The sequence below is a fragment of the Coturnix japonica genome, chromosome 2, assembly GCF_001577835.2.
Source record: "Coturnix japonica isolate 7356 chromosome 2, Coturnix japonica 2.1, whole genome shotgun sequence".
Taxonomy (NCBI): Eukaryota; Metazoa; Chordata; class Aves; order Galliformes; family Phasianidae; genus Coturnix; species Coturnix japonica.
In genome coordinates, this window is record NC_029517.1 from 75382975 (window position 1) to 75409646 (window position 26672).

At 37.3% G+C, this 26672-nt stretch overlaps 1 protein-coding gene across 5 annotated transcripts in view; it reads left to right on the plus strand.

Moving 5' to 3' along the window:
* CUL1 (cullin 1) overlaps window positions 1–25597 on the plus strand; it is a 50766-nt gene extending 25169 nt beyond the window's left edge. For all 5 annotated transcript variants that reach the window (XM_015854941.2, XM_015854943.2, XM_015854940.1 and 2 more), the window contains 18 exons: window positions 274–324; window positions 1435–1525; window positions 2482–2645; window positions 4927–5089; window positions 5740–5870; window positions 9331–9438; window positions 9526–9632; window positions 10838–10886; window positions 11441–11572; window positions 12136–12253; window positions 13480–13556; window positions 14328–14459; window positions 15556–15648; window positions 16902–16949; window positions 17031–17113; window positions 18523–18628; window positions 20734–20847; window positions 24949–25597. In XM_015854941.2, the coding sequence (XP_015710427.1) occupies window positions 274–324; window positions 1435–1525; window positions 2482–2645; window positions 4927–5089; window positions 5740–5870; window positions 9331–9438; window positions 9526–9632; window positions 10838–10886; window positions 11441–11572; window positions 12136–12253; window positions 13480–13556; window positions 14328–14459; window positions 15556–15648; window positions 16902–16949; window positions 17031–17113; window positions 18523–18628; window positions 20734–20847; window positions 24949–25029 (1848 nt within the window). In that variant the 3' untranslated portion in view covers window positions 25030–25597. The remainder of the gene's footprint in view (window positions 1–273; window positions 325–1434; window positions 1526–2481; window positions 2646–4926; window positions 5090–5739; window positions 5871–9330; window positions 9439–9525; window positions 9633–10837; window positions 10887–11440; window positions 11573–12135; window positions 12254–13479; window positions 13557–14327; window positions 14460–15555; window positions 15649–16901; window positions 16950–17030; window positions 17114–18522; window positions 18629–20733; window positions 20848–24948) is intronic.
* Window positions 25598–26672: the final 1075 nt, after the last annotated feature.

Here is a 26672-nt window from a genome sequence, read left to right on the forward strand (position 1 = left end):
TGCAAAGTTCATTACTTTTCAGAGCTGGTGGGAGATCATGCTCAGTCAGAAAAGGAGCCACGTAGGAGGAATTAGTAACAAAATAAATGGTAATTTTGCTGTAAATCTGTTTTATTGAATGATAAATATGTGCGCCACAACTTAATCGTAAAAATTTGGAGTGTTTTGTGTACTGTATCAGCTTTCCTTAGAAGTTACTGTGTGTATATGTGTATGCATGTCTGTATAACTACTTTTTTATTCCATTTTTCTTCTCCCTTCCCTTGCTTCCAGCTTGCCTTGGTGACCTGGAGAGACTGCTTATTCAGGCCATTAAATAAGCAGGTATATATAGATAATATAATTGTAGCATTATTTTAGAGGATTAATTTTTTAACTGTTACAGTGCAAAAAAAGCCCTAAAACTTATCCTTCTGCTGTTTTTTGGGGTGTTTTTTGGGTTTTTTTTTGTTTGTTTGTTTGTTTGTGATGTTAAAAAGATAATTATTTTGGAGGAATTAACATTGTCTTGATTTTTTTTTTTTCCAATGGTTGTACTTTCACGTTGAACTCATTGCTTTATCTCATTGCTTAGAGACCACCTGGCATCCTAAGAAAACAAACAAACAAACAAACAAACAATCCAAACAAACAAATAAAAGCTAGCCTTAAAATACAAGTCTTAAATGAAGCAGGTAGCTCTTATGTTTTAGGAACAGGCAGGAGTACACGCTGACAGCGATTTATTAAAATTGGAGAAAGTCAAGATTCAGTGAAAACAGATAAGTGACAGGCCTGGATTTTTTGTCTCTTTTTGTATTACTGTGAACCTTTAAATTTACACTGATAACTGGAAATTCAGGTCAACCAAATGTTTTGAATTAGTTTATCTGATTAATATAAAACAACATGTTATATCACAATGAAATACTGTATTTATTAGTATTTCACTCTTGGTTACCAATACTTCATCATTAAAATGCAGTATTATTAAGCACAAATTAGATTTCAGTTGAAGAAAAGTAGTTACATCACTTCACTCATCAGTGTGAACATTAGCTTTATTTACATAAGGATATAAGTGTTGAAGTTTTGCTCTTGCCAAGTTCTATTTCATGTATAAAAATGCACAGAAGTGTTGTTTAGGTACTTAATAAAGAATTTTTAGGAATGAAAAAATTGAAATAAAGGGAACAAACACAAAAATCTTAAGTATATTCATACTCTTTTATGGCTCATGATTAAGTGTACTGTAGTCACATTGTATAACTTGTAAGGTATTGGCATATTGACAGTACTGTTTGTAGAAATTTTATATATTTAGGTCTCCTTACATTTTGTTCTTAAAGGGCTTAATTTGTGTTGAATATAGGAATACATTCCTGATTAAATCTTGTTCTTGACCTATCAAAGTTTTCTCTGTTCTTGACTTGCTTTTATTCTCTGTTCCCTAAGGTGACGAATGCGGTATTGAAATTGATTGAAAAGGAAAGAAATGGTGAAACTATCAATACAAGGCTGATTAGTGGAGTCGTACAATCTTATGGTAACTGAGATTCCTTTAAAGTTTTATTATTTTCTTTTCTAAAAAGTTGTAAAAATAATTTTATCAGAACTAAATACTTTTGATATAACTATGTTTATTTTACTATAAGATTCTCTTCATGTATGTACAGTTAATAATAAAATATTTGTCAAGATTGAAAAGAGAATTGATGAACAAGAGCACTGGTTGCTTATGAGTCAGTTTTGCAGGAGAAAACAGTAGAAAACTAAAAACATAGCTGATGGAACAGACTGTTCATTTTTTTTCCATTTGCATAAAGTTGAGAGTTTTACCATGCAGATTAATGATCAGTTTAATTGCTAAAGATATGTATGCTCATAACCTGTAACTCCAGAAGGGGAAATATGGAAGAGTAGTATGAACCAGGTATTGAGAATGTGAAGTTTATAATTTCCTGTAATCTGTTATATCAGGAAGTGCAGTTTATGTTAGTAACAACTTCCACTGCTTACAAGTACAAAATAAATAAATAAATAATGCTGATGCTGTCACAGTTGATTTACCTTCATTTAAGTTAGAGGGGGGTGTGACCAATTTACTTAATAGAATCATAGAATGGTTTGGGTTCGAAGGAACATTTAATATCATCTAGTTCTAACCCTACTGCTATGGGCAGGGACACCTCTGACTAGACCAGGTTGCTCAGAGCACCATCCAGTGTGGCTTTGAATGCTTCCAGGGAGGAGGCATCCACGTAATCTCTGGACAACCCGTTCCAGTGTCTCATCACCTTCACAGTAAAGAATGTCTTCCTAATATCTAGTATAAATCTGCCCTCTTCCAGTTTAAAGCCATTTCCCCTTGTTCTGTTGCTACATGCCCTTATAAAAGGTCTGTCTCCAACTTTCCTGTAGACTTCCTTCAGATACAGGAAGGTATTTGCAAGAGACTAATTAATAAAGGATAGTCTTATAATTGTTTGCTTGTTTTTGTAGTGGAACTGGGGCTGAATGAAGACGATGCATTTGCAAAAGGACCTACACTAACTGTCTATAAAGAATCCTTTGAATCTCAGTTTCTTGCTGATACAGAGAGATTTTATACACGAGAAAGTACTGAATTCTTACAACAGAACCCAGTCACAGAGTACATGAAGAAGGTAGGTTATTTTATGTGTAGAGGTAAGGTAATAAAAATTCTTGACTTTTACTATTGGTTTCTTAAAATGGCAGTTATTTTACAGAGGCAAAATCAATCAGCTCTTGTTCCACGAGGTGATTTGCATCTGTGTTTTCTTTTTAATCTGGACTGAGGTTTGTCTCCTGAGTGAGTTTCAGTAAGCACAATGAATGTTTGAAAATTAGCAGGCAAAACAGAAGAGGATGTTAGATACAAATTCTTGCTGGGCTTCAGAATTTGACACCAGACTAACCACTTGCTGTACCTGTATGATGAACTTGTGTGTTAGTGCATTATTGAACTCTTCCTGAGTAAGCTGACCTCCACAGAGGAATTAGATCATTCACTCGCATTCTGTTTTTCAGAATATTTTGAAGTACTGAACCTTATGCATTAATTCTGATAATCAAAGGCAGGATTTAAATTCTTCATGTCTTTTGTTTGGGAGATCCCAGACAAGTTGATTAAAAGCAAGCTAGATAAACAGTACTATTTCTAGCCTGGTTAGTGGCTGAATTTGAAATAGATAGACTGTGTTCCCTCTTAGACATATGCTGTTGTATATAAAGGCTGCTCTGAAAATAATGCCTCCTATTTTATGTTGGCCTATGATATCAGAGGCAGATGGTGGAGACTGGCCCTTCCTGCCAGTATTCTATTACATTTTGTTGCCTGGCAGCAGAAGGGTAGTCAGACAAAACAGTGTCTGACATGAAAGTGTGTGGAATTGAATTCCTCCATGTGGAAAAAATAGTACCCATTAGCATTCATTGATGCTTGCTGAACATTTTTTGAGACCAAGCAGTGGATGTTAGTTCTCTGAGGTGGTAGGAGATGTGTTTTAGTGGAGGCAGCTTGTTCATCGCTGGCAAAAAGGTGTAACTAATGGTCGTTACTATGTTGAAAACTAGTGTTTCGTTGCTGAGAAAATGCTATGTCATATAGTATTATTATGCTTCGTGCACCTGTTCTAGTTTCCATAGAAATAAATCGGAGGCATTGTTTTCAGAGTGATCTACACAGGTATGTCTTTTTTGCTTACTACATTTCCTCAGTGAAATAATGAAGGAAAATACAAAAGAACTTTTGAGGAAAAGTACTAGAAGTAATGCTGTAAAATGAATCCAGTTTTAAGTGCATTATAATAGTTACTCAAAATCATACTGGCATATCTGCATTTACATTCTTGTTGAATTCATTTACATTTTCAGTTTCTTAACTCTCATCCTCAACTATCTATCATAGTTGCATGTATTGATATAACAACAAGGGAATTTCAGTTATTCATAATGCAAATGAATGGCTCATGCAGGATTCCTCAGCACAGTAAAAAGCTGTCTGAAGGTCGTTGCTATTTCAAGAACTAGGGATTAGTGACAAGTAGAATGTACTTAATAGTAACTCAACCTTAAAAACTTCAAAAATTCACAGACAAGCAACTCACTTTGCTTGAAGCTCAGAATGTAGAGAAAGCTGGTTTTTTGTTTTTGGTTTGTTGTTGTTGTTTGGATATTTTAATAATGCATGCTATTGGTATACCTCACTTTCTCACTGAAGGTCTGTGCATTGAATACTAACTGGAGATAGCATCTTGGTGGAATTATTGATTTAAATAATTCATGATATTGTTTTATAACAATTGTTATATAAACACTTTCAATTTTACATTTTAGAGTAAAATAGTTCCCCAAGTGATATTTACAATTTTGGTTCGCCAGGAAGATAAGCTAAATTAAATATAGGTAGAATTTAAGTGATTATTGGGATTATTAGGTTATTGGGAAGCTTTTCTGTGTGAGAATGTGTATGAGAACTTTCAGTTAAATTTGTAAGGGTTATACAGTTGAACTACAGTTTTGTGCAAGCACAAGACTTGTTCTTATTTGTTTGAAACAATGCTAACTCTGTAGCTGGAGGGTTTTCTGATGTTAAAACTGTAAGCATGCCATGTTACCAGCTTTCTCTTTCTGACAACAGATATTCATTTATAAACTTTTTTGTTCAGAATGACAAGGAAAAACAACTTTGCTGTAATTCTCCACCCATTTCAACGGTGTATAATGTTAATCATCAATATTGACTTTGATTCCTTATGTTAGTAGTATGGTAGGAGTCATGATTCCCAGAGAAATGACTGTTAAGGTGAACCATAAGAATCAGTCTGGATATTTTATTTTTGTTTATTTTCTAGATTTCTTAAGTTTGTTTTCTGCTACTAGATTTTTTCATATAGGTTTCATGCTTATCTTTCTCTTCTGTAGGCTGAGGCTCGCCTTCTTGAGGAGCAACGTAGGGTTCAAGTGTATCTCCATGAGAGCACACAAGATGAATTAGCACGAAAGTGTGAGCAAGTACTTATTGAAAAACACCTGGAGATATTTCATACGGAGTTTCAGAATTTATTGGATGCTGATAAAAATGAAGGTACGCCAATCCAGACATTGCTTTTAGGCTTAAGGTTCCTCCCTGATTTTTTGTGAATAACACAAATTCTGCTTATGGCTAAATGTGATTTTTTTTTTTTTTTCCTTTGACTGATTAAGAGGTGTATCCAAAGGTGTTACCAGTGTCCCCGTTTGCCTTGCATTTCCTACCGTTCCCACCACTTATTGCCTTTTCTATATTAACATATCTCTTAAATGCTGTCCTATTCATGATAAATTTTAAAGAATGGTGGTCAGTTGGAGAATCTCATATTTCTGGCACAGCAGACAATAACACTAATTGAAGTCTTAATTTATGATAACTAGATAACTAGAATAAACAGAAGTAGCCATATTTCTGCAAGTTAAATATTTTTTTCCTTCTTGGTAAGTAGCAATGTAAAGGTAAAACATTTTAATATAATATAATAATATAAAAACAGATTGTTTTCTATTGAATTTGTCTTAGCTTTCTAGGTTAGTGGAAAGACAGTATACTAGATAATTTTTTGATCTTTTCTTACTTTTCATCAGAGAAATTGAATGTATATTTTCATTGGCATTGACTGTTTAACTCTATTGGCAAGTTTTAGATGACAAATTGGAGTCATAGCAAGTACAAATAAGATACTGGCTTCCCTTATTTTTCAGACTTGGGACGTATGTATAACCTTGTATCTCGAATCCAGGATGGCCTCGGAGAGCTGAAAAAGCTGCTGGAAACTCACATTCATAATCAGGGTCTAGCTGCAATTGAGAAATGTGGTGAAGCAGCTCTAAATGCAAGTATCCCCATAAAGATATGTCTATACATGATTGCTTCCAGTTTATATTAAGAACCCTCCTCACGTGCAGATTTCCAATCATCGTGTGTTTTCCTACTCGGTCATTCAATTTGTGAGGACTGGACTGCAGACATTTATTTATTCATTTATTTATTTATTATTTCTGAGGTTTCTTTTCCTTATGAGTTTTATCTGTCAGGACTTCATGCTGCTCATAAAGCTGGCTGTGCAAATATGACATCCTATACTATGATTATAATTTGAAGTCCATATTATAAGTAGCATTTTATGTTTTATTTCAGTTTCTATTTTATTTCCATATTTTGGCTTTGATGAGTCTGTTTGAAGAAATTCTGTTTCTAACATTTTGATGAATTGCTTTATCTTTTTGCATTCTGTTTGCAAAAACATTATGAATGGTAAGGAGAAGGAGGGTTTAGGGTTCAGTCTCAGCAGCGTTAAAAAGTTGTTTGAAACCTCTGTTAATCTTTTTGAATGTAGACAATGCAACACTTCTTATAAAAAATAAACAATAAAAATAGAATAAAACAAAGGGAGATTAAGGTTAAAATCTACCAAGGTAGTATTCTATTTAAAGAAAGATTAAATTCGCTTCTGACAGATTTCATTTCAATCAGTAATTGGTCTCAGACACTCTTGAAATAGTGCTAGTAATAGTACTTAGAATAGTGCTAGTAAACATTAGAACAATAGTCTGTAATGGCTTCATGGACAACAGTAAAAATTATGCTTTCAGATGAACATGTTTTACATGTCTGAAGTTCATATTCATCTTCTCTAGTTCTAAGTATTTAGCTTTTTAACAATATTGAGGTTTTCTGAATCATAAAGTAACCTCAAGAATCTTCAGTGTTGTTCAAAGATGTCACCTTCAATTTTGAAATCAAACATATTCTATAGTTATGCATCCCTCCATTATCATTCTCAAGTTTCTTTTTGCCTGGGCCTTGAAGTTCATAGAAAAAGTGAAATCTCCTTTTTATTGAAATAAGTTAATCTTTGAGAGAATGGAAGCCTGAAATCTGTATTTATTCCTTCAACTCTATCCTCTTAAACTCTTCCTGATCACAATGCTTTCTTTTTTGTTAATCATGTTATCTGTTTCTTATTCCTTTTCTCTTTGTGTGTTTGTGTGTGTGTGTGTTATTCTTGTATATTTTCATAACTCTATATCTGACTGGTTTTCAATGTGAAGCATCTTGCCACTTCTTCCAGTATCCTTTACTCTGCTATTTTTTTTCATCATTGCTTTGTTAGTCCACTACCACATTTAGATAGTATTAATTCTAACTTCAGTTTCTGTACTGTGTCTGAACAGACAGTTGGCTGAGCAAACATGTCTCAGCTTTTCTGTTGTCATTGGAGATGAAATAGTCCTATGAGCTTGTAGAGCAGATGAGGGCAGTGACAGAGCCTTTATTTGAGAAATAGGTGTTATAGGAAAAGATATCAAAAGATATTAACTCACCCCTCCTGGTAACAGTTTGGAGAAAGGGATGAGTTGAGGAATGTGACCCTCCCCCATTCATATAGGCGTGCCACAGGAGAGAAGGGTGGATGGAAGGGGGAGCCCAAGCAGGCCTACTTGGCTGGGTTTTTTTTAATCGATATGAAGGTTTTAGCAGCTGTGCTAAGTGGGGTATAAAGGATCACCAGTGTCCCACTATAGCCAAAAAATCCTGCATGTGCTTCAGTTTCCTGGGAACCAGGAATGCTTGGATCGTATCTATGATTGCACTGAGTAACACCTTAGTCTTACCTGACCAGATAACACCCAGGAATTTGATTGATAGCCCTGGTCCTGGTACTATTTGTGGATTTATAGCCCATCCTTTTACCTGTAAATAAGTAATTAATGATGGTACTGTCTTCTCTGATGCCTCAATTGAATCAGAGGTCAGCATCAAATCATCGATGTGGCGGTACATTTTGACAGTAGATAGTTTATTCCAACTTGCCAAGTCACGTGCCACCAAATTATGACAAGAAGTAGGTGAATGCACATACCCCTGAGGTAGGACTTGAAAAGTCCACTGCCTGCCCTCCCATGTGAATGCAAATACCTCTGGTATTTTAACTTTGATGAAACATTTTTTTAAACTGAAGATCTACAAACTGAGGATTTCTAGCCTTTTTAGACTCCTGTAAAGTAGCTACTGTTTGGTGTTCTAGTTGCCTTTCATGGTTTCTACTGACTCCACTACATCTTTATGGAGATGCAGAGGTCAATAATTGCATGCAAGATGCGTGCACTATGGCACTATGAGTGAGATAAGTTGGTTACCAAATAGTAGACATTTGGCTACCATTATGTGTTGAATTGGTAATTTTAAACAGTCAGTGCTGATTGAGATCTCAGTATTAAATTGTATGTATTGGCAATACATTGTTACATTCTTAGTACAGAGATGTTTTTCAGTTGTTTCTAATAACAGTTGCCAATTTATAATTCTCTGGATCATATTTTTGGAAGTGTCTGACTGAATAAGTAATTTTGGTTTTATTACTAGTTGCTGTTAAAGAAAGCTTGCAGTAGCATCTGTCTGACAGGAGAACATAAACTAGTCCTGATAGATAGTCCTGACCAATATTATGTAGTGCTTAGTCATACTTAGTTGGACATGAGATCATAGAATCTTATGAATTGGAGGGGACCCTTAAAGGTCACCTAGTCCAAATCCCCTGCAGTGAACAGAGGTATCTACAGCTAGACCAGATAGCTCAGAGTCTCATCTAGCCTGACCTTGAATGTCATCAAGTTCAGGGCTTCCACAACCTCTGTGAGGAAGCCTGTTCCAGTGCCTCACCACTCTTATTGTAAAAATGTTTTTCCTTGTTACCAATCTAAATCTCCTCCATTCTAGTCTGAAACCATTGTCCCTTTTCTTAGCACTGCAGACCCTGCTGAAGAATCTGTCCTCTTCCTTCTTATAGCCCCTCTATAGATTCTGAAAGGCTGCTATCTGTTCTCCCCAGAGCCTTCTGTTTTCCAGAGAGTTCCAACTCTCTCAGCCTGTCCTTGCAGGGGAGGTGTTCCATCCCCTGGCTCATATTTGTGTCCCTCTGGATGCAGTTTACTTGCTGAGGGTGCACTCAGTCCCACTATCAGTGTCACTGATGAAGATATTAAAGAACAGCAGTCGCAGTACTGACCCCTGAGGAGCATCATTTGTCACTGATCTCTGTCTAGATATTAAGTCACTGACCACTGCTGTCTGGATGTGGTCTTGCACCCACTTCCTCATCCGTTGAACCCATCAAATTCCATATCTTTCCAATTTGTCAAGAAGGGGTTTTGTCAATTACAGGGGGCCATGTCAAAGACATTGTACATGACATTAGTAAACTGCTAACACTGTACATTTTCACCATTAAAATTTTGCCAGGGAATAACTCCATTTTGGAGGAAGGAGAAAGTAATCTCTCTTTATTACAGGATCCTAAAATGTATGTACAGACAGTGCTGGATGTCCATAAGAAATACAATGCTTTAGTCATGTCTGCATTCAACAATGATGCTGGTTTTGTGGCTGCACTAGACAAAGTAAGTATATCTATCAAAGAATGGTAACCATTTTCTCTTCTTAGTGTTTTGTTTCCCATAAATTTCACTGTCTTTTGTGATTTATAGGCTTGTGGTCGATTTATAAATAATAACGCAGTGACAAAAATGGCCCAATCATCCAGTAAATCCCCAGAGCTGCTGGCACGATACTGTGATTCTTTACTGAAGAAAAGGTATGTTTTTGAAGACAAAACATTATTCCAGGTTGGTTTTTCTTTTAAAAGGATTTAGAAGTTTCATTCTGTGCCTTCAGAAACAAAGCATTTCAAGAAAACTTAATTATACAAAATTTTGATTTAAATATGAAAAATAAAAATTAGAGGGGAATATTCTACAGATTACATGTAATTTAATTCTTAAAGAAGAGGGGGGGAATAACATAAGTAGAAGGTTTGTTTTTTGTTATTTGTTTTTTACTTATAGTAATATGAGCTCAATTTAGTTTAAGTTCTAGGGTTTGTTTGTTTGTTTTCTGTTCTAGATGTTGTTTTCATTGTTTTTCTGAAATTTGAGTTATAGTATACATGTGTGTCATGAAGAAAAGATGCACATTCCCCTTTTTCATTAAAGCAATTGCTTTCCTACTGTTGTTTTCTTTGTATCTTCCATCTGGGCATAAACTGAGGACAAAAACATTTCTGATTTCTCATCGTTCATAATTTAATTAAGGTATCTGGCTTCAAATGATTATGCAGCTGATAAAGTGAGTTAATGTCAGTCCAGTTCATACTGGATTTATGTCAGTTTTGTCACTGACATGTTTGCTAGCTGTTTTTTTGGCAGGGAAGTTGGAAAATCAAATCAGGAAAAGTTACTCTTTATTCCCTTTCCTATCTCCTGCCTCTTTTTTTTTTTTTCCTTCTGAAAAGGATTGATTTTTCCCTTCTATGGTGTGTAAATATACCTGATATATTAAGTATACCTGATGTATAAGCATAATGTGGAGGAAAACTGATGCCATATTAGCTGTCACCCAGTCAAGACCCAGCTCTCTGAGCAGTTTTCTCTGAATTACCTGTGATAAGAAGTGAAGGTAGCATTTAGCAGCAGATAAGAAAGCAGAAAGAAAGAGATATCTAAGACCAGAAATCCTGAGAAGTATCAGGGGGTCCCAAGCAGTTTGTGGTAAAGGAGTTCTACGTACTGTTTCAGAATTACATACTTTGTATGCTTACATATGTGTGTTGTGTGAAATAAAGACAAAAATGTTCGGTTCATGGCGCCATTTCCTCTTAAGAGTCTTTAGTCCCCAAACTATTCAACTCGCTTTCCTTTATTTATGAAATAAATTTCCACATACTTCCTTAAAGTTGGTTTAAAATAGCAGTTTGGAGAATTGTAAAAAACAAAAAAAAACCCAACATTTCTTTTGTTGCAGCTCGAAGAATCCAGAAGAAGCAGAATTGGAAGATACACTCAATCAAGTGGTAAGATATCTGTAAACATCTGTTCTTTTCAATTTAAGCTCTGGCAAGTCGGTAATATTTGTCAGTTATAAGTCAGATGAGATCAAACTTTTTCCTTTATATGATTGGTTTCAGTAGCTTTTCAGTAATTATCTTCATATCTGTGAGACTTGCTAGTTATATGTTATTTTAATACAAGTAACTTAGTGTATTAATGTGAGTAGGGAGAATTTCTGCTTAATTCAGTTTTTTATATGTATATAAGAACATACATATATAAGAACATACTGCAGAAACTATGGTTTCTATACGGTAGTGTCTGCAGTATGTTCTTATATAATGATAGTTGTGGCTATGTAGATTTGTGAATAAATTAGACTGTTGATTCGGAATACACAGTTAATGTGTTTTAAACTGTATCCATTATTTAAAAAGTCACACACAAAACAAACAAACAAACAAAAAATCCTCAAACTGCACCCAGATTTGACCTGCTAATGAAGCAGATACTGTTAAAGTTTTTTCACTACAAATACTTACATTTTTTTCTTACAACTTATCTTTTATTTTTCCAGATGGTTGTCTTCAAATACATTGAAGATAAAGATGTGTTTCAAAAATTCTATGCTAAAATGCTTGCCAAAAGACTTGTACATCAGAACAGTGCTAGTGATGATGCTGAGGCAAGCATGATCTCTAAACTTAAAGTGAGTATTCTGTGATTGTCCAATGACTTACTGCGTTGCCAGTCTTCATACTGCCATGGAATGCACTGATGTATGTACTGTCATTTCATGCTTTTTCTTATGTGTCATATAGAACCAAAACAGTACATAGCCTAGTTCTCTTCCACTTCTGATTTTTTATTTTTTGTTTAATTTAAACTCCTGTGAGCTTGCAGTGCACATCTGTCAGATTGGAATTAAATATATTCTTATCCAATAGATGACTTAGATATTGTTATCCAAATGAACAATTTGATTTAATTAATTCTTGTTCATACAAGGTCAAGCAAAAGAAGATGTAATGATCTTTTAGTAGTCTGTTTCATTATGTGCCTTTCCCATTTTTAAAACAGTTTTCAGCTTCTGATGAAGAGCATGTTTAGTTGGGATTTGAATAAGGGAAACACTGAACTTTGTATGTTTTCTTTTAAGAAAATGGGCTCCTTTAGGAATTCTTTGTTTTCATTCTTTGTTGTCAAAATGCATCTTGCTGATATATGTGGGGGTTTTTTTGTTGTTGTTTTTGTATTTTTTTTTAAATACAGCAAGCTTGTGGTTTTGAATATACGTCCAAGTTACAGCGGATGTTCCAAGATATTGGTGTAAGCAAGGACTTGAATGAGCAATTTAAAAAGCACCTGACCAATTCAGAACCACTGGATTGTAAGTGATATGTTTACTTACGTTACTTTCGAGTACTTTTAATTTTATTTTATTTCTGCACATAAAAACTAAGTATGTGAGGGTAATACTTAATTGGCACATCATAATCCCTAAAGTTTAGAGTTAGTATTTTGACCAAGATAGATTTTTATACTAGACTTCTAGGTCTGTATTTTATTATCTGATAACACTTCATAGTTTTTTCAGCTCACAGTTAGGTACATAATAAAATCAAGTTGAATCCTGACTTTTTTTTTTAATTGGAAAGATGGTTTTGCTTATAAACACAACATAGTTTAAGCTATCTTTTATAAAAGCAATTAAAAAAAGGATGCTGTGTTTTAGGTTGTTAGAAAGCTTTATTGCTTTGTTTCGGAAGAAAGTCTGTTAATTGAATTGCATTGAAACAAACTCTTTCAAAAGCAGATTATATTACATTGGATTACTACATTTTATATATATATATAAAATGTATACATTTTATATATATATACATTATATATATATATACACTTTATATATATATTTTTTATTTTATATATATTATTATTATTATATATATAATATATATTTATATATATATTATTATTTTCAGGCTTAAGTTTTATTTAGATTTCTTGTATTATACCTACTAACATATCCAAAATGTTTTACAAATATAATTGTGTGATTTTTGTTCTTGCCAACATGTATTGTGATGCATTTTCAGTACATATAAATGTGTGTGTTAGGTGAGCAGTCTGCTGTTGGGGTAGAAACAAGCTAAAAATTTCTAGAAATGAGAAAATTGATTGACTGTCACAGAAAACCTAAACTTATTCAACTTACTCCATCATCTTGTATTGGATTCCTTTGTTCTATGGTCTGAATGTGTTACGTGTGTACCTGGTGGCACAGTGGTAGGAATGCCGCTTGCAACACCGGAGGCCGGAGTTCGAATCCCCACTGTGGCGCAAGTGGTAGAAGTGCCTCTCTGCTACACAGGAGGCTCGAATCCTGGGGGTTGGACTCAATGGACTAAGGTCCCTTCCAACCTGCACGAGACTGTGATACTGTGTGAATAAAGAGAAAACTATATATTGTTGAATGATTTTTCATTGTGTTAGTTTGAACAAGGCAGAAACATTTCCTGTCCTTGTGTTAGAACTCAAATTCTCTGACCAGTAAGTGGAAGCAAGGATGATAATGCAGTTCATCCTGATAATGTGCATTCTTATCCCTTCCAGTGGATTTCAGCATACAGGTGCTGAGTTCTGGATCATGGCCATTTCAGCAGTCTTGCACATTTGCTCTACCCTCTGAGGTAAGGATCTGAACTTTGTTCATCTGAGCAATGGAATTAATAAACAAGAAGGGGATTTACCAGGATAGGTTCATCTGTTTAATGTTTGTTTGGTTGTTTTTTTGTGGATTGTGAGGTTTTTTGTTTTGTTTAGGTTTTTTTTTTTGAGTGTTGGAGAGGATTAGAAGGTTTTTTTTTTTGTCTTTGTATATGTATTTTCTATTCTTCTCTTGGCTGAAAGATGTTTGGAACAATATAAATTAGTAAAAGTAGTGGGAGGAATTTGTGTGAAATATATAGCTTCCTTCTCCTGTTGAAAGGTGGTGATCCGTGAAATTTCAAAATGTTATATAGCAATGAAAAAGATTGTTAACATGTCTTTTTTAATATACTTCTACGTAAGAAACTTTCTTAGCAGTTGCTTCAGCTCTATCCAATAAATTTGGTTTGGATAATGGAATCATTAATTTCCTATTGAGTGCATGCTGAAAATAGACAAGACATGAATGCTTCATACATGAATTTAACTGTTATTAGTGGAGTATCATGGTAGTTAAACGGACCTTCCCATCTTGCTTCACATTCCTTAAAGAAGTTTAGATTCTTGTTTAGATTTTTATTGTTAGTGATGCTTTTAAAAGGGAAACTTACCATCCGTTCTGAAGAATGTGAATGTTTTTAATTTCAGACAGTGTGACAGTATAGAGTGATCAGATTTAATTCCTGTGTGCTGTTCTAGTATGTTCTAGTAGTGGGTGAAGGAAAGGTTTTCTTGTTCTTTTTTTTATACAGTTAGAACGGAGCTATCAGAGGTTTACTGCATTTTATGCCAGTCGTCATAGTGGAAGAAAGTTAACGTGGTTGTATCAGCTTTCCAAAGGGGAACTGGTTACCAACTGTTTCAAAAATAGATACACATTACAGGTAAGAGTAGGGTTGTGTCAATAAAAACACTTGGTGATGTTTTCAGTTTTGGAGCTGATTGCAGTGATTGCTTAGAAGACTTGCATTCACACTCTGCTCTCCACTGCTTTTATGCATTTGGGATGAGCTGCCCAGTCTCTTTACTTCTCACTTGGAGATGACATGTTCTCTTCACAGTAAGGGATCACTGTGTAGATAAATGTGTTTAAAACAGTGAAGTACGTAGTCAGTTAAGTAGCAGGGTAGCACAAATGAATTTTAGTTAATGATGCAGTGAGTTAAGCAGTCTTTTATTTGTATGTCAGAATATTCATTTCCTTAATTGTTAAATTAACATGTGTGTATGTATACACGTGTTTAACTACTAAGCATTCCTTTACTTTATTCATGTGAATAATGCTACTGGCTTCAGTTCTTGGTGTTATGATAAATAGAACCTTTATTATATCTTTGATCTGTTTACTATAATGTTATTTAAGATCTGTTTAAAATAAATATGACTTAGAAATGTTATATATTACTTTTGGCTTAAATGGTCTTTGAACTGTGTTGTGTGAGACAACTGCAACCTCTTTGTTAAAGACATTGTATGTAATACTCTTCTGTGTGTGTTGTCTCAAAAAGTAGGAGAGCTCAGAACAGTGAGAAGAAACAAGATAGTCTCTGAACTTTTGTAATCAACATATGTTAACTCGGTGGTAGGTTCAATAAGCTACTGATAACTGCTCTCTTATAAATTAGGTTTCATCATTCTGCTAGATTTAGTAGGGTTGTGAGGATGAGTTCAGTAGTCTTTGTAGGTATTTAATGAAGATTAAATGAGGAAGAGTCAGGGAGTGATAGAGGAAAAGATGTTATGAAGTGTCAGCAGCTGGTTAAATGCTCAGAATATTAGCCTTTATGTTTAGATAATGCTGGAAGATAGAGTTCTGGTTGTATAAGTAGTATCTGTATTGTGTGTGTAATGGTCAGCACTAGTTGGTTATTTTCCTTTGTCCAGTTATTTCAGCATGTACTTTTTCACTGGTGAATTTCAAACTGCTCAAGTTCCTTAAGTATGTGTGTGTTCTCATATTCTGCTTTTTGTATCTGGTAGGCATCCACATTCCAGATGGCAATTTTACTGCAGTACAACTCAGAAGATGCCTACACCGTGCAGCAGTTGACAGACAGTACTCAAATAAAAATGGTAGTGCCTTTGCACATTTAACTGCACTTATGAGTCTTTTGGTCATCAGGGCTCTTCCTGCTATTGTAAGAAATAGTGTTCAGATATGCTTGGAGCCAGAATTGGTTTCTGTCCTAAAGGTGCAGATGTGCTTCCCTGATTTACTTTCCTGTAATTACAAACTGCTTAGACTTTTGATAAATCTTAGTCTGCTTTGTCACTGGAATGAATTGTGTAGCTTCATGCTGACCCCTGGTATTTAGTAAGAGGGCACCATAGGAGGAGCAGCATTTCTTCTAAATGATTGTGTGTTGCATTTCTGTTTTCTGCATTTCAAGGGTTATTTATCTGATCATATAAAAATCTGTTTGTCGTTCATTGTCTTCTGTAGAAAAGGTGAACCTCTTCTTCCCAAGTAGCTTTTGTGGGCCAAGGTTTATTTAGCATTTGTGTCTTTTCTTAGTTCTGAATCAGGTCTGACAGGACTTCTGGAAAGCCTGGCAATCCCTAGTCAGGTGGATTTTTAATTTTTAATCTTAGAAATGCTCTGCTGTTAGTTTTTAGCAAATACAGAAGTCTTTCACAGGGTTGCCATTTATTACAGATGTCTTTTTGCAGATTTCTGTAGATAGATGCAAGCACAGATGCAAACATATGTATCTATATATAGAATAAGTGTTTGGTACAGATTGTAGCTGGAGCAGAATAAAATTCCATACAGATAAAACCTAACAACATGAAACCCAGAAGACTTGGACTGTGCTAAAATGGCAACTTTGCAGGCTTGCACAGAACGCTGGCTAGTGTAGCCATCTGGGTGGCTGACTAGTGACAGTGGTCAGAACCAACCTCCTATTGTACTGAAGACAAGAAAAATATATTAATCAGAAAACAGAAGGTGCTTATTTCTTGAAACTTAAGTTTGTCATTGTACTTACATTTACATGGCTTGGAGAAAAATGATTTCTGAAACTTAAGAGTGATTTGCAAGCAGATTTATAGTACAACAACTGGGAGGATCTGTTGTTTGGAATTAGTCTTTATAAAGAATTTAATGGTACTTGCCAATGCAGGGTGCTATGTCCTAACACCCAAGAAGGCTCACTACATTTCTGTGAACTACATTTTTTATTGCTTCCCAGGCTCATTTTATGGTGTTCTGCACTTAGTAGTTCTTAATGTAAATCTGTGTATTCTTATTACAAGCATTTTAATTTATGGGAAGGAAGGGAGATGACTGGCTGGCTGTGCTGATGTTTTCTGTAATTTTGTAGGATATCTTGGCACAAGTTCTACAGATACTGTTGAAATCAAAATTACTTGTAAGTACCTCTTTTTTTTATTATTTGCTTTATGGTTGGCAAAATGTACTGATTAATGTATGTTTATTTATTTTGTTCCAGGTTTTGGAAGATGAAAATGCAAATGTTGATGAAGTGGAGCTAAAACCAGATACCTTAATAAAGCTGTATCTTGGTTATAAAAAGTAAGGGAAAAACTTCATCTACATACTGTTGGATAGTATGAGTAGCATCTTGTTTGCTTTAAAAACTTTAGTAGAATTTGATATTCCTGAAATGAAAGCTTCCAAGTCCAAGTGCCAATTCAGATATAGATCCCCTTATCAGCTTCAGAGGAGATGGATGGCTAATAAGGAAACAGGGCAGATTTCAGCTATCTGACTTTGATTTTGTCATAAGGGCTGACATGACCTTAATGTTTTCACATCTCCATTTTGTTCCTTGAATCTAATGTATTTTTTACATAATTTATAAGGTGCGTGACTTAAATGCAGTCAGCAAAATACTTCATATTCTGCTATCATCAAAGGCCAAACACTTAAATATTTATCCAGTAGAGATAACTTGAGAACATCAGCAGGCTCTCTTTAGAGCTTCAGAGTGTAAACAGCTGTGGTAACTTAAACATGATTCTCAGTAGTTTTTCGTTCTTACTTTAACCAGTGTTGTTCTTAATGTTTGTGTATTTTAAGTTGCTTTCACCACTCTGACGTTTTACCATACTAACCAGAACATAGTCACGTATTCAGTGAGGAATTCATTTCTTCAGGAAGATGAAATCTCAAGTGAAAGAAACATTTTAAACCTGTCCTTGTATATTCTTCATCTACTTTTACCCTTTTGACTAATAACTGAAGGTTGGAGCGTACACGCTTGTCAGTTACAGCAGTGTATTAATGGATACGCTCAAGTGTTGCTGCATTGTGTGTATTGGAGGCTACAGTTATGACTCACAAGATAGTGCTAAAAAAGAAATGAGTCTTCTCCCCACTGCAGTCAGTCAGTATGACTGACTGGCCACACTCCTGAGTGCCTTGGTGCTGCGACTTGTGCCCCACTTCTCATGTGGGATGGTATGTGGTACATACGATAATGGCACAGCTCTGGGCTCTGTAGAGTATGTGAAAGGCATTATTCAGCTTTATGGAATAAATCATTTTCTTCATGTTACAGTTAATGATTTTCTCTTCTGTCACAATCCAAATGTAAATTAAAATGGTGATTTTGTTTCTATTGACTTACTTTTTCATGTTCACTGATTAGAAGCTTCTTAGTAAACATAGAAATCATTCACATCAGTATAACTGTGCAGTTCTGATTTGACCTAACAGATGAGACCATTGTATTCAGTGAGTCATGGAATACACAAACAACAACCAAATAGATATTTGGGGTTTCTGTTTTGTTGTTGTTGTTGCTGTTTTTTTAATTAACTTGAGTAGTATTATCTAAAACCTTTGATTGTGCCAAAGTTCACTTTCCTTGTAAAATTCTGATAGTGTGGTGTGTAAATTGTTTTGGTGAGGGCTTTGTGTTTTCTTTTTAAGTCGAAAATAGACTAATTTATTTGATTAACTTTTGTTTTTCTTTACAGCAAAAAGTTAAGGGTGAACATCAATGTACCAATGAAAACTGAACAGAAGCAGGAGCAAGAAACTACACACAAAAATATAGAGGAAGATAGGAAACTACTGATTCAGGTGACTTATATTGCAGGATTCTGTTGCACAATGCACACAGAATTTCAGCTTTATAGTATTCCAGTGAAGCATACTGTGGAGAACTAAAAATATTCCAGTGCAATAGGCTGAAGCTAAAAATATGTTCTAGTTTTATTGTTCCTTTCAGTCTGTAGTAGTAAGTGTAGAAAGACATACTATGATACTGTTCCTCTACATTGTTTTATGTGTTAGTATTTGGGTTCCATGGGTGCATTTGCTCAGAAGACTTCTATTCTGACTGAAAATTGTAAATAGCTTTGTGGCTTTTTTTTTAATGATCTTGATTGGGGGATTGAGTGCACCCTCAGTAAGTTTGCAGATGACACCAAGTTGGGAGGGGGGTGCTGATCTGCCAGAGGGGAGGTAGGCACTGCAGAGGGACCTGGATAGACTAGATCGATGGGCCAAGGTAAACTGTATGAGTTTCAAAAGGGCCAAGTGTCCAGTCCTGCATTTTGATCACAACAACCCCCGCCAACTCTACAGGCTTGGGGAGGTGTGGCTGGAAAGCTGCCTGATGGAAAGAGACCTTGGTGTACTGATGCACAGACAGATGAATATGAGCCAGCAGTGTGCCCAGGTGGCCAAGAAGGCCAATGGCATCCTGGCTTTTATCAGAAATGCTGTGGTGAGCTGGAGTAGGGAAGTCATCCTGCCCCTCTACTCAGCTTTGGTGAGGCTTTACCTTGAGTAGTGTGTTCAGTTTTGGGCACCTCAGTACAGAAAGGACAGACATTGAGGTGCTGGAGCAGGCCCAAAGAAGGGCAACAAGACTTTTGAATGGCTTGGAGAATATGCCCTGTGGGGAGCATTGAAGGAACAGGGACTGTTTAGTCTGGGGTAAAGGAAGGGAGACCTTACTGCACTCTTCCAGTACCTGAAAGTGCCAGTACCCCCAGTGACAGTGGGGTTGGTCTCTTCTCACTGGTGACATGTGACAGGACGAGGGGAAATGGCTTCAAATTGTACCAGGGTAAGTTTAGGTCAGATATCAGGAAACACTCTTTTACAGAAAGTTTTGTTAAGCACTGGAATAGGCTCCCCAGCCAGGTGGTTGAGTCACCATTCCTAGATGTGTTTAAAAACCGTTTGGATGTGGTGCTTAGGGACATGATTTAACAGAGGATTGTTAGAGTTTAGGTAATATGGTTAGGTTGCTGTTGGACTTGGTGAGCTTTAAGGTCTTTTCCAACCTGAGCAATTCTATGACTAAGGATGAACTTGAAGGTATTTTTCATTACTTCATGTAGAAGTATTTAAGAAGTAGAGGGGACAGAGAAAGTAGATAGAATAAGGTAGTCCAGTTGGAACAGGCATTCAAAGACCACATTACAGTTGCCTTTCTTTTTCAGGGCTAACCAAAAGGAAAAGCACATCAATGTAGATGTTTTCTAGTTGTCCCTTGAACACTTGACAGTCTTAGTTGGGGAATCAACCACCACTGAGATTATAAATGTTCTACTCAAAGAATGTCTCAGTAAAAATAAATACATATGTAAGATTTCATGTTATACAAATATTTTATTTTGGTGGTGGTGGTACTGTTGTTCTTACTGATCCCAAGTAACATAGTTCTTAAAATTCCTATGTGAGAAACACTTGATGACTGTATTCTATGTAAAGTCTGAGTTCTAAAAATCAATGTGAATAGTTGGCGCTCTGTAGTTGTACAGGAACTGCTAATTCAAGGCCTGATTGTACCCCTAGTGAAGGGACACAGCCAGCCCTGGGAGTACAGGTGAAAGCAATTCAGGTTCCACCCCTCCCTAAGCCTCATTTAAGGGCTGGCTGCCACAAGGGAAGGATCTCTACCTGGAGATTCCTCCTTTTGGAGTATTTGGTGAGCCCTGATCCTTGGGATGGGTAAGCAAATCTTTCTTTGCTTGTGACCATCACCCTTTTTTAGGTAGGTTAGAGCTGGTTATCTGCCATTGCCTTTTCCCGCAGTAGATAAGTGTATCCCCACCTCCTGCTGAAGTTATTTTTACAGTGCTACTGTGGTAGTAGATGTGATCCACTGGAGAAATAAATTGGCTTTATGCAGGAAAAGCTTCTAAGCTTCTCTTTCTGACTTTGCTGTGCAGGCTGCTATTGTAAGAATTATGAAAATGAGGAAGGTTCTAAAACACCAGCAACTACTTGGAGAAGTGTTAACACAGCTGTCCTCAAGGTTCAAGCCACGAGTTCCAGTAATTAAGGTATGTGAGAATGATTGCTCTAACCCTATGTTCCTGGTGTTGAGTAGGATTAAATATAGCTTTCTGAATTAAAAAAGGAAAGCAAAAAAGACATCTTCAAAGGCATGGCATGGCAGTTGGCTTGGCAGTTTGTGTGGGAGGGTGTTGCCACTATGGTTTCCAGTAGTGGCTGTAATCTGCTTGTGAAGAGCTCCACCATGGCATCCATCCAGAAGAAAGTCATGTTGTCTGTGTCTCATGTGGCCTCGAGCCAGAGGAAGCAACGTGGCCACACAAATGGAACTCCTGAAGGAACACATGGCCATCCAGGTCTCAGGCACAGGGTGTGGCAAAGTCCTCAGCCAGTGGCTGTTGGTAGCAGTGAGTACACCTGTGGAAAAAGCACCCACGTTAAAGAGATGCTTAGCCTGTTGGTGGGGCTTTGGGAGGATATGGTCAGGCTGAGGAGCATCAGGAAGTCAGAAAAAGAGATGCAACAGACTCTGCGCTCTGTCGCTCCTGAAACAGACTCATCAGCCACTCAATGTAAGAAATAAGGGCTACTTTGCCCTCCCACACCAGGAAGAAAGGAGCAGATCTAAGAGATGGGGGGAATGGAAGCAAGTTTCCTTCCACATCTACCTCACTTTCCCAGATGCCCTTACACATTAGGGACAAGCAAATGACTGTGTGGATAAAAGTGCATCTGAGTTGGAGGGGTCATGTAGGGCACATCAGCCTACTCCGCATATCATGACAACTGCATTTAAAAAACAAAACAAAACAAAAAGGCTTTTTCTGCAAATGATTCTTTCCTGTGTGAGAAGATGGCCAAGCCTACTGGTGATTAAACTATGAAATGTCATGGCACTGCCACTCAGAGTGTACTGCATGCTAATAAGATCCGTAATTCTGCTTCATGAGGTTCTGAGTACCATGAAGCACATCTGAAATGCATCTACACTACTGGCATTCAGCATGAGGAACAAGCAGGAAGTGACAGTTAGAAGCTCTTCAGAAGAGACAAGCAGGGTGAGTGAGGTGATGAGGTGGTATTTTTGTAATGAAGGGAAAAGACTGTACAGAGCTGTCATTTGGGAATGATGTGGTTGACAGCCTCTGGGTCAGGATTAAGGGACAAGCAAATAAAAGAGATGTCATTGTGGGAGTTTGCTGTAGACTACCCAGCCAGGATGACAACACCAATGAATTATTCTTTAAGGAACTAAGAGAGACATCTAGATCAACTGTCCTCGTCCCTAATGGGGGACTTCAGTTTCTCAGGAATTAACTGAGAACACCACACATAATACAAACAGGTCCAGGCGGTTCCTAAAGCGCTTGATAACAGTTACCTGGTACAGGATCTTATGAATAAAGATGGCCTCCTAGATATGTTGGTTGTGAACAGAGAAAATCTAATGAGTCGAGTGGTACTTGGTGACCATTTTTGTCTTAGTAACCATGAAGTGATTGAATTTTAAATCCTTGGTGACTGGAGGAAAGTTGCCACCAAAACTTCAACTGTGGGTATGGGGAGAGCAGATTTCAGGCAGCTCAGGTAAATAGTAAAGTCCCCTAAGAAACTGCTTTTGAAGGCATTGGGGTTCTTTACTGCTCATCGATTTCAGCTTGGCTGAACAGGGCTATTCTTCTAGAGAACCTTAGGCAGGAAAAGAAAGTGTATTATCACTAAAAGCGAGGGTCAGGTAACATGAGAATATTACAGGGATGCTGTAGGGACAGGGACAGAGAGAAAATTAATGTGGTGGGAGCTTGGTTACAAGTTGAGGCTTGCAAATACTAACTAAATATGTTACCAGCAAAAGGGGAGAACCAGGAGGAGTGTTATTTTGTTGAAAATGGTCACCTTACAAATGTGGCATAGTTGGATGCAGTCTTGACCTCTGTCTTCAACACTAATGGTGAGCTCAGGCATTCCACGTGCCCCACTTAGGCTGAAGGTCTGTGACTATGGGGATGATTTTTTGCTGAAAGTTGTGTGGGGTTTTCTGCTCTTCATGGATGCATGTAAGTCTATTGTACCTGATGGGATTCATCACAGGGTACTGGCTGATACCATCACGAGACCTGTCTCAGTTATTTTCCAACAGTCTCATGAATCTGGGGAGGTCTCAGTTGACTAGAAGATGGCAAATGTTCCGGTTCTCAAGAATAGCAAGAAAGAAGATTCTGATAATTTTAGGCCTGTTGGTCTCACTTCAGTGACTGGTAAAATTATGCTGGGACTTAAAGAAAAACACATGAAGAACCATGTCATCATTGGTCACAGCCAACATAAGTTCATGAGGGAAAGGTCCTGTTCAACTAACTTAATCTGCTTTTATGACAAGGTCGCCCATCTGGTTAACAAAGCCAGTTGATGTTATCTTTTTAGATTTCAGTAAAGCTTTTCATACTGTTTCTCACAGTATCCTTCTGTACAAAGGACACTGCTAGCATACAGATAGACAAAAACAATGTGATGTGTGAGCCATTGGTTGGCAGGTTAGGCCCAAAGGGGATTACATCAGTGACAAAAGATAACAAGTGGAGCTCTCCAGGGCTCCATTTTAGGGCCAGTTCTCTTTAATGTTTTCATAAATGACTTGGATGTAGAACTAGAAGGTGTTTTGAGCAAGTTTGCTGATGATACTAAATTGGAAGAAGCTGTTTCCTCTGAGGGTGGAGAGAGAAAAATAGGTAGCTGGGTAGCCACCTACTGCATGAAGTTTAGTAAGAGCAAGTACTGGATTCTGCACCTAAGAAGGGGCAACCCTGAGATGCTGGAGGGCAGCCCTGTTGAGTGGGTTTTGAGGGCCTTGGTTGACAGCAAGTCAAACAGTGTGCCCAGGCAGCCGGGAAGGCCAACCAGATACTGGGGTGCATCAAGTGCGACAACTGCTGGCCAGTTGAGGGAAGTAATTTGTCCTGCACTGTACTGCACTGCTGCAGCCTCACCTTGATTACTGGGTTCAGCTTTGGGCGTCACAGTATAAAAAGGACATAAAACAGTTAGAAAGTGCCCAAATGAGGGCCGCAAAATTTTGATGGGTCTAGACAGGAAGCTGTTTGAGGAGGGGCTGAAGGTTTGTTAAATCTAGATAAGAAGAGACCGAGGGGAGACCTCATCATGACCTACAGCTTCCTCACAAAGGGAAGTAGCGGGAGAGATGCTGGTTGCCTCTCTGGTGACCAGCAATAGAACCTGAAGAACAGCATGAAGTTCTGATGGGAAATTCAGGTTGGGTCTCAGGTTAAGTTTCTTCACCAAAAGGGTGGTCAGGCACTGGAACAGCCTCACCAGAGAAGTGGTCACAGCACTGAGCTTTCCAGAGTTCAAGAAGTATCTGGACAGTGCTCTCAGACGTATGGTCTGATTTTTTGGGGGGGTTGTCCTGTGTGGGGCCGGGAATATAAATATTTTTAAATTTTAAATATTTTGAGCAGAATAATTTAGATTTCTTTTACAGTTTCTCAAACTGTTGAGATATTGCATCAGTGCCAGCCCCTACTCCATGCTTACCTGCTTGCTCTCATAGCTGTGCAAGTTCCACCTCTTGCTGGCCTGGTTTATGTATTAACTTCCTAATCTCCTCAAGAATAAAAATGGTGGGGGCTGGGGATTATATTTAATTGTGGTTTCATGATTGGTTGGTTTAGCATTGTCACAAATGTTTTTTTCCATCCCAGAAGGACAGATGGAGCAAGGAACAGTCAGTGCAGAGCCATTACAAAACCAGACACTGATGCTGAAAGAGATGCATACAGACAAGTTGTTCTAGGCAATTACTGTGGTAGCAATCTTTAGTAAACACTCAGCAAATAAAAAGTTAAACAGATGTAGTCTTACTACCAAGTTACTTATCAGTGAGTACAATAGTCAAGTGCTCTCCAAGTCGCTACCATGGTATAGCATCAAGTAAGCATAATTCAGTTCAGTGGAGAGTCTTCTTTTTTGGCTGTGGTCAGAAACAGGAAGGTGAATTGCCTTCATTTGTGCTTGTAGCCTACTGCCATCCTCTACTTGGCATGTGTCCAATGGCCAGAATTGTTCAAAGCTTGTAGCAACCAGAAGCCTTCTGCCAGCATCTCTCCACTTACCTTTGTTTCTCCCCACAGAAATGCATTGATATCTTGATTGAGAAAGAGTACTTGGAACGTGTCGATGGTGAGAAGGACACCTACAGTTACTTGGCTTAATGTTTTTATTAGCAATTTTCTGACTGTGTGACACTCGGCAAATAGGTATGTGATGGAAAGAATGAAAGCAACAGAACTTCATAGCAGCCACACTGCTGCCATTTGGACCTCCCTTTTTAATAACTGAGACCAGGACTCCCCATCAGCCAGTCTCAGATTTACATCAGAACTGCTCAGGATTGATACATTTCAAGTATGTAAATATGGACACCAATGCCATTTAACCTAATTTAAGAACAGAGAGGAATCTGACCCTTTTCATTTAAGGGTTGCATGCTACTGCATTTAAATCAATACATTGGCTATATGATAAACAGCTGCCATCACTGGCAGAACTTACAAATGTTGGCAGCACTTTGAGAGCAAGTCTGAGTGGACCCATGTGTAATCTGCTATGGAAAAACCATTTGTATAGTGTGTTTCATTTTTTAATGTGTGATAAATAAAAATAAAAAAAAAAAAAAAACAAAAAAAAGTTAAAAGATTTCTGTACAAGTTGCATTTGGTTTTATTAAGTTTTATGATTTCTAAATGTAAATAAAAGGTATAATAATGGTTATGAAAGCTACAGAAATTTGTTTTGCTTTTCCTTCTTTCCCTTGTTTTCCAGTGATTTAAAGTACACGGTTCTCTGAAGAAATTAACTTCTATCTGTAACCAAACATAAATGTTCTTTCTTTTTAAGAGGAAATGTGTTTCGAAAATGAAAATTGTGCTTCACAAGAGACAGCAGAAATAGGAAATAGGTGAAATATATGCTGACATCCTTGGTCAGCTGAAATTTGACCTTTTTTAATACATCATGTTGCAGTCTTCCACAGTCTTCTCCTGGAAAAGCTGGCAGCCCAGAGCTTGGGCAGGTATGTGTGTTGCAGCATAAAGAAGTAGCTGGAGGGCTGGGCACAAAGAATTTTGGTGACTGGAGTTAATTCTGTCTGGGGCCTGGTCGCAAGTGGTGTTCCTTAAGTATTAGATCCAGTTTAATATCCTTATTTGTGATCTGGATGAGAGAATCTAGTACACCCGCTGTAAGAACAAGAAATAGTTGTTAAATGGTCCTCTGCTTTTGGATCAGAAAGCCCGACAGAGGCATCTGGATAGATGAGCTGAGGCCAATGGGATGAAGTTCAGCAAGACAGAGTATTGGATCCTGCATTTAAGTCACAGCAACCCCAGACAGCGCCTACAGGCTGGGGGCAGGGTGGCTGGGAAGGCTGAAGGAAAATGATCTGGGGGTGCTGATCAATGTTCAGTTGAATGTGAGCAAGTATTGTGCCCAGAGGGCTGAGAAGGCCCAATAACATCCTCACTCTTATCAGAAATAGTGTAGCTAGCAGGACCAGGGGGGTGATCATCTTGTACTCAGCACTCATGGTATGTTCAGTTTTGGACCCATCACTACACAAAGAAGGCAGCAGAGCTGGTGAAGGGTCTGAAACACAAGTCTTCATGGGAGCAGCTGAGGGAAGTAGGATCATTTAGTTTCTTCTGAGGAGGAACTTCAGGATTGTTGCTTTCTAGAACTCCCTGAAAGGTGTGCATGTGGTTGGCCTCTTCTGCTTAACTAGTGATCAGACTAGAGCGAGTGGCCTTAAGGGTCAGGTTGGATATTAGGAACAACTTCTCTTAAGGAGTGGTCAGGC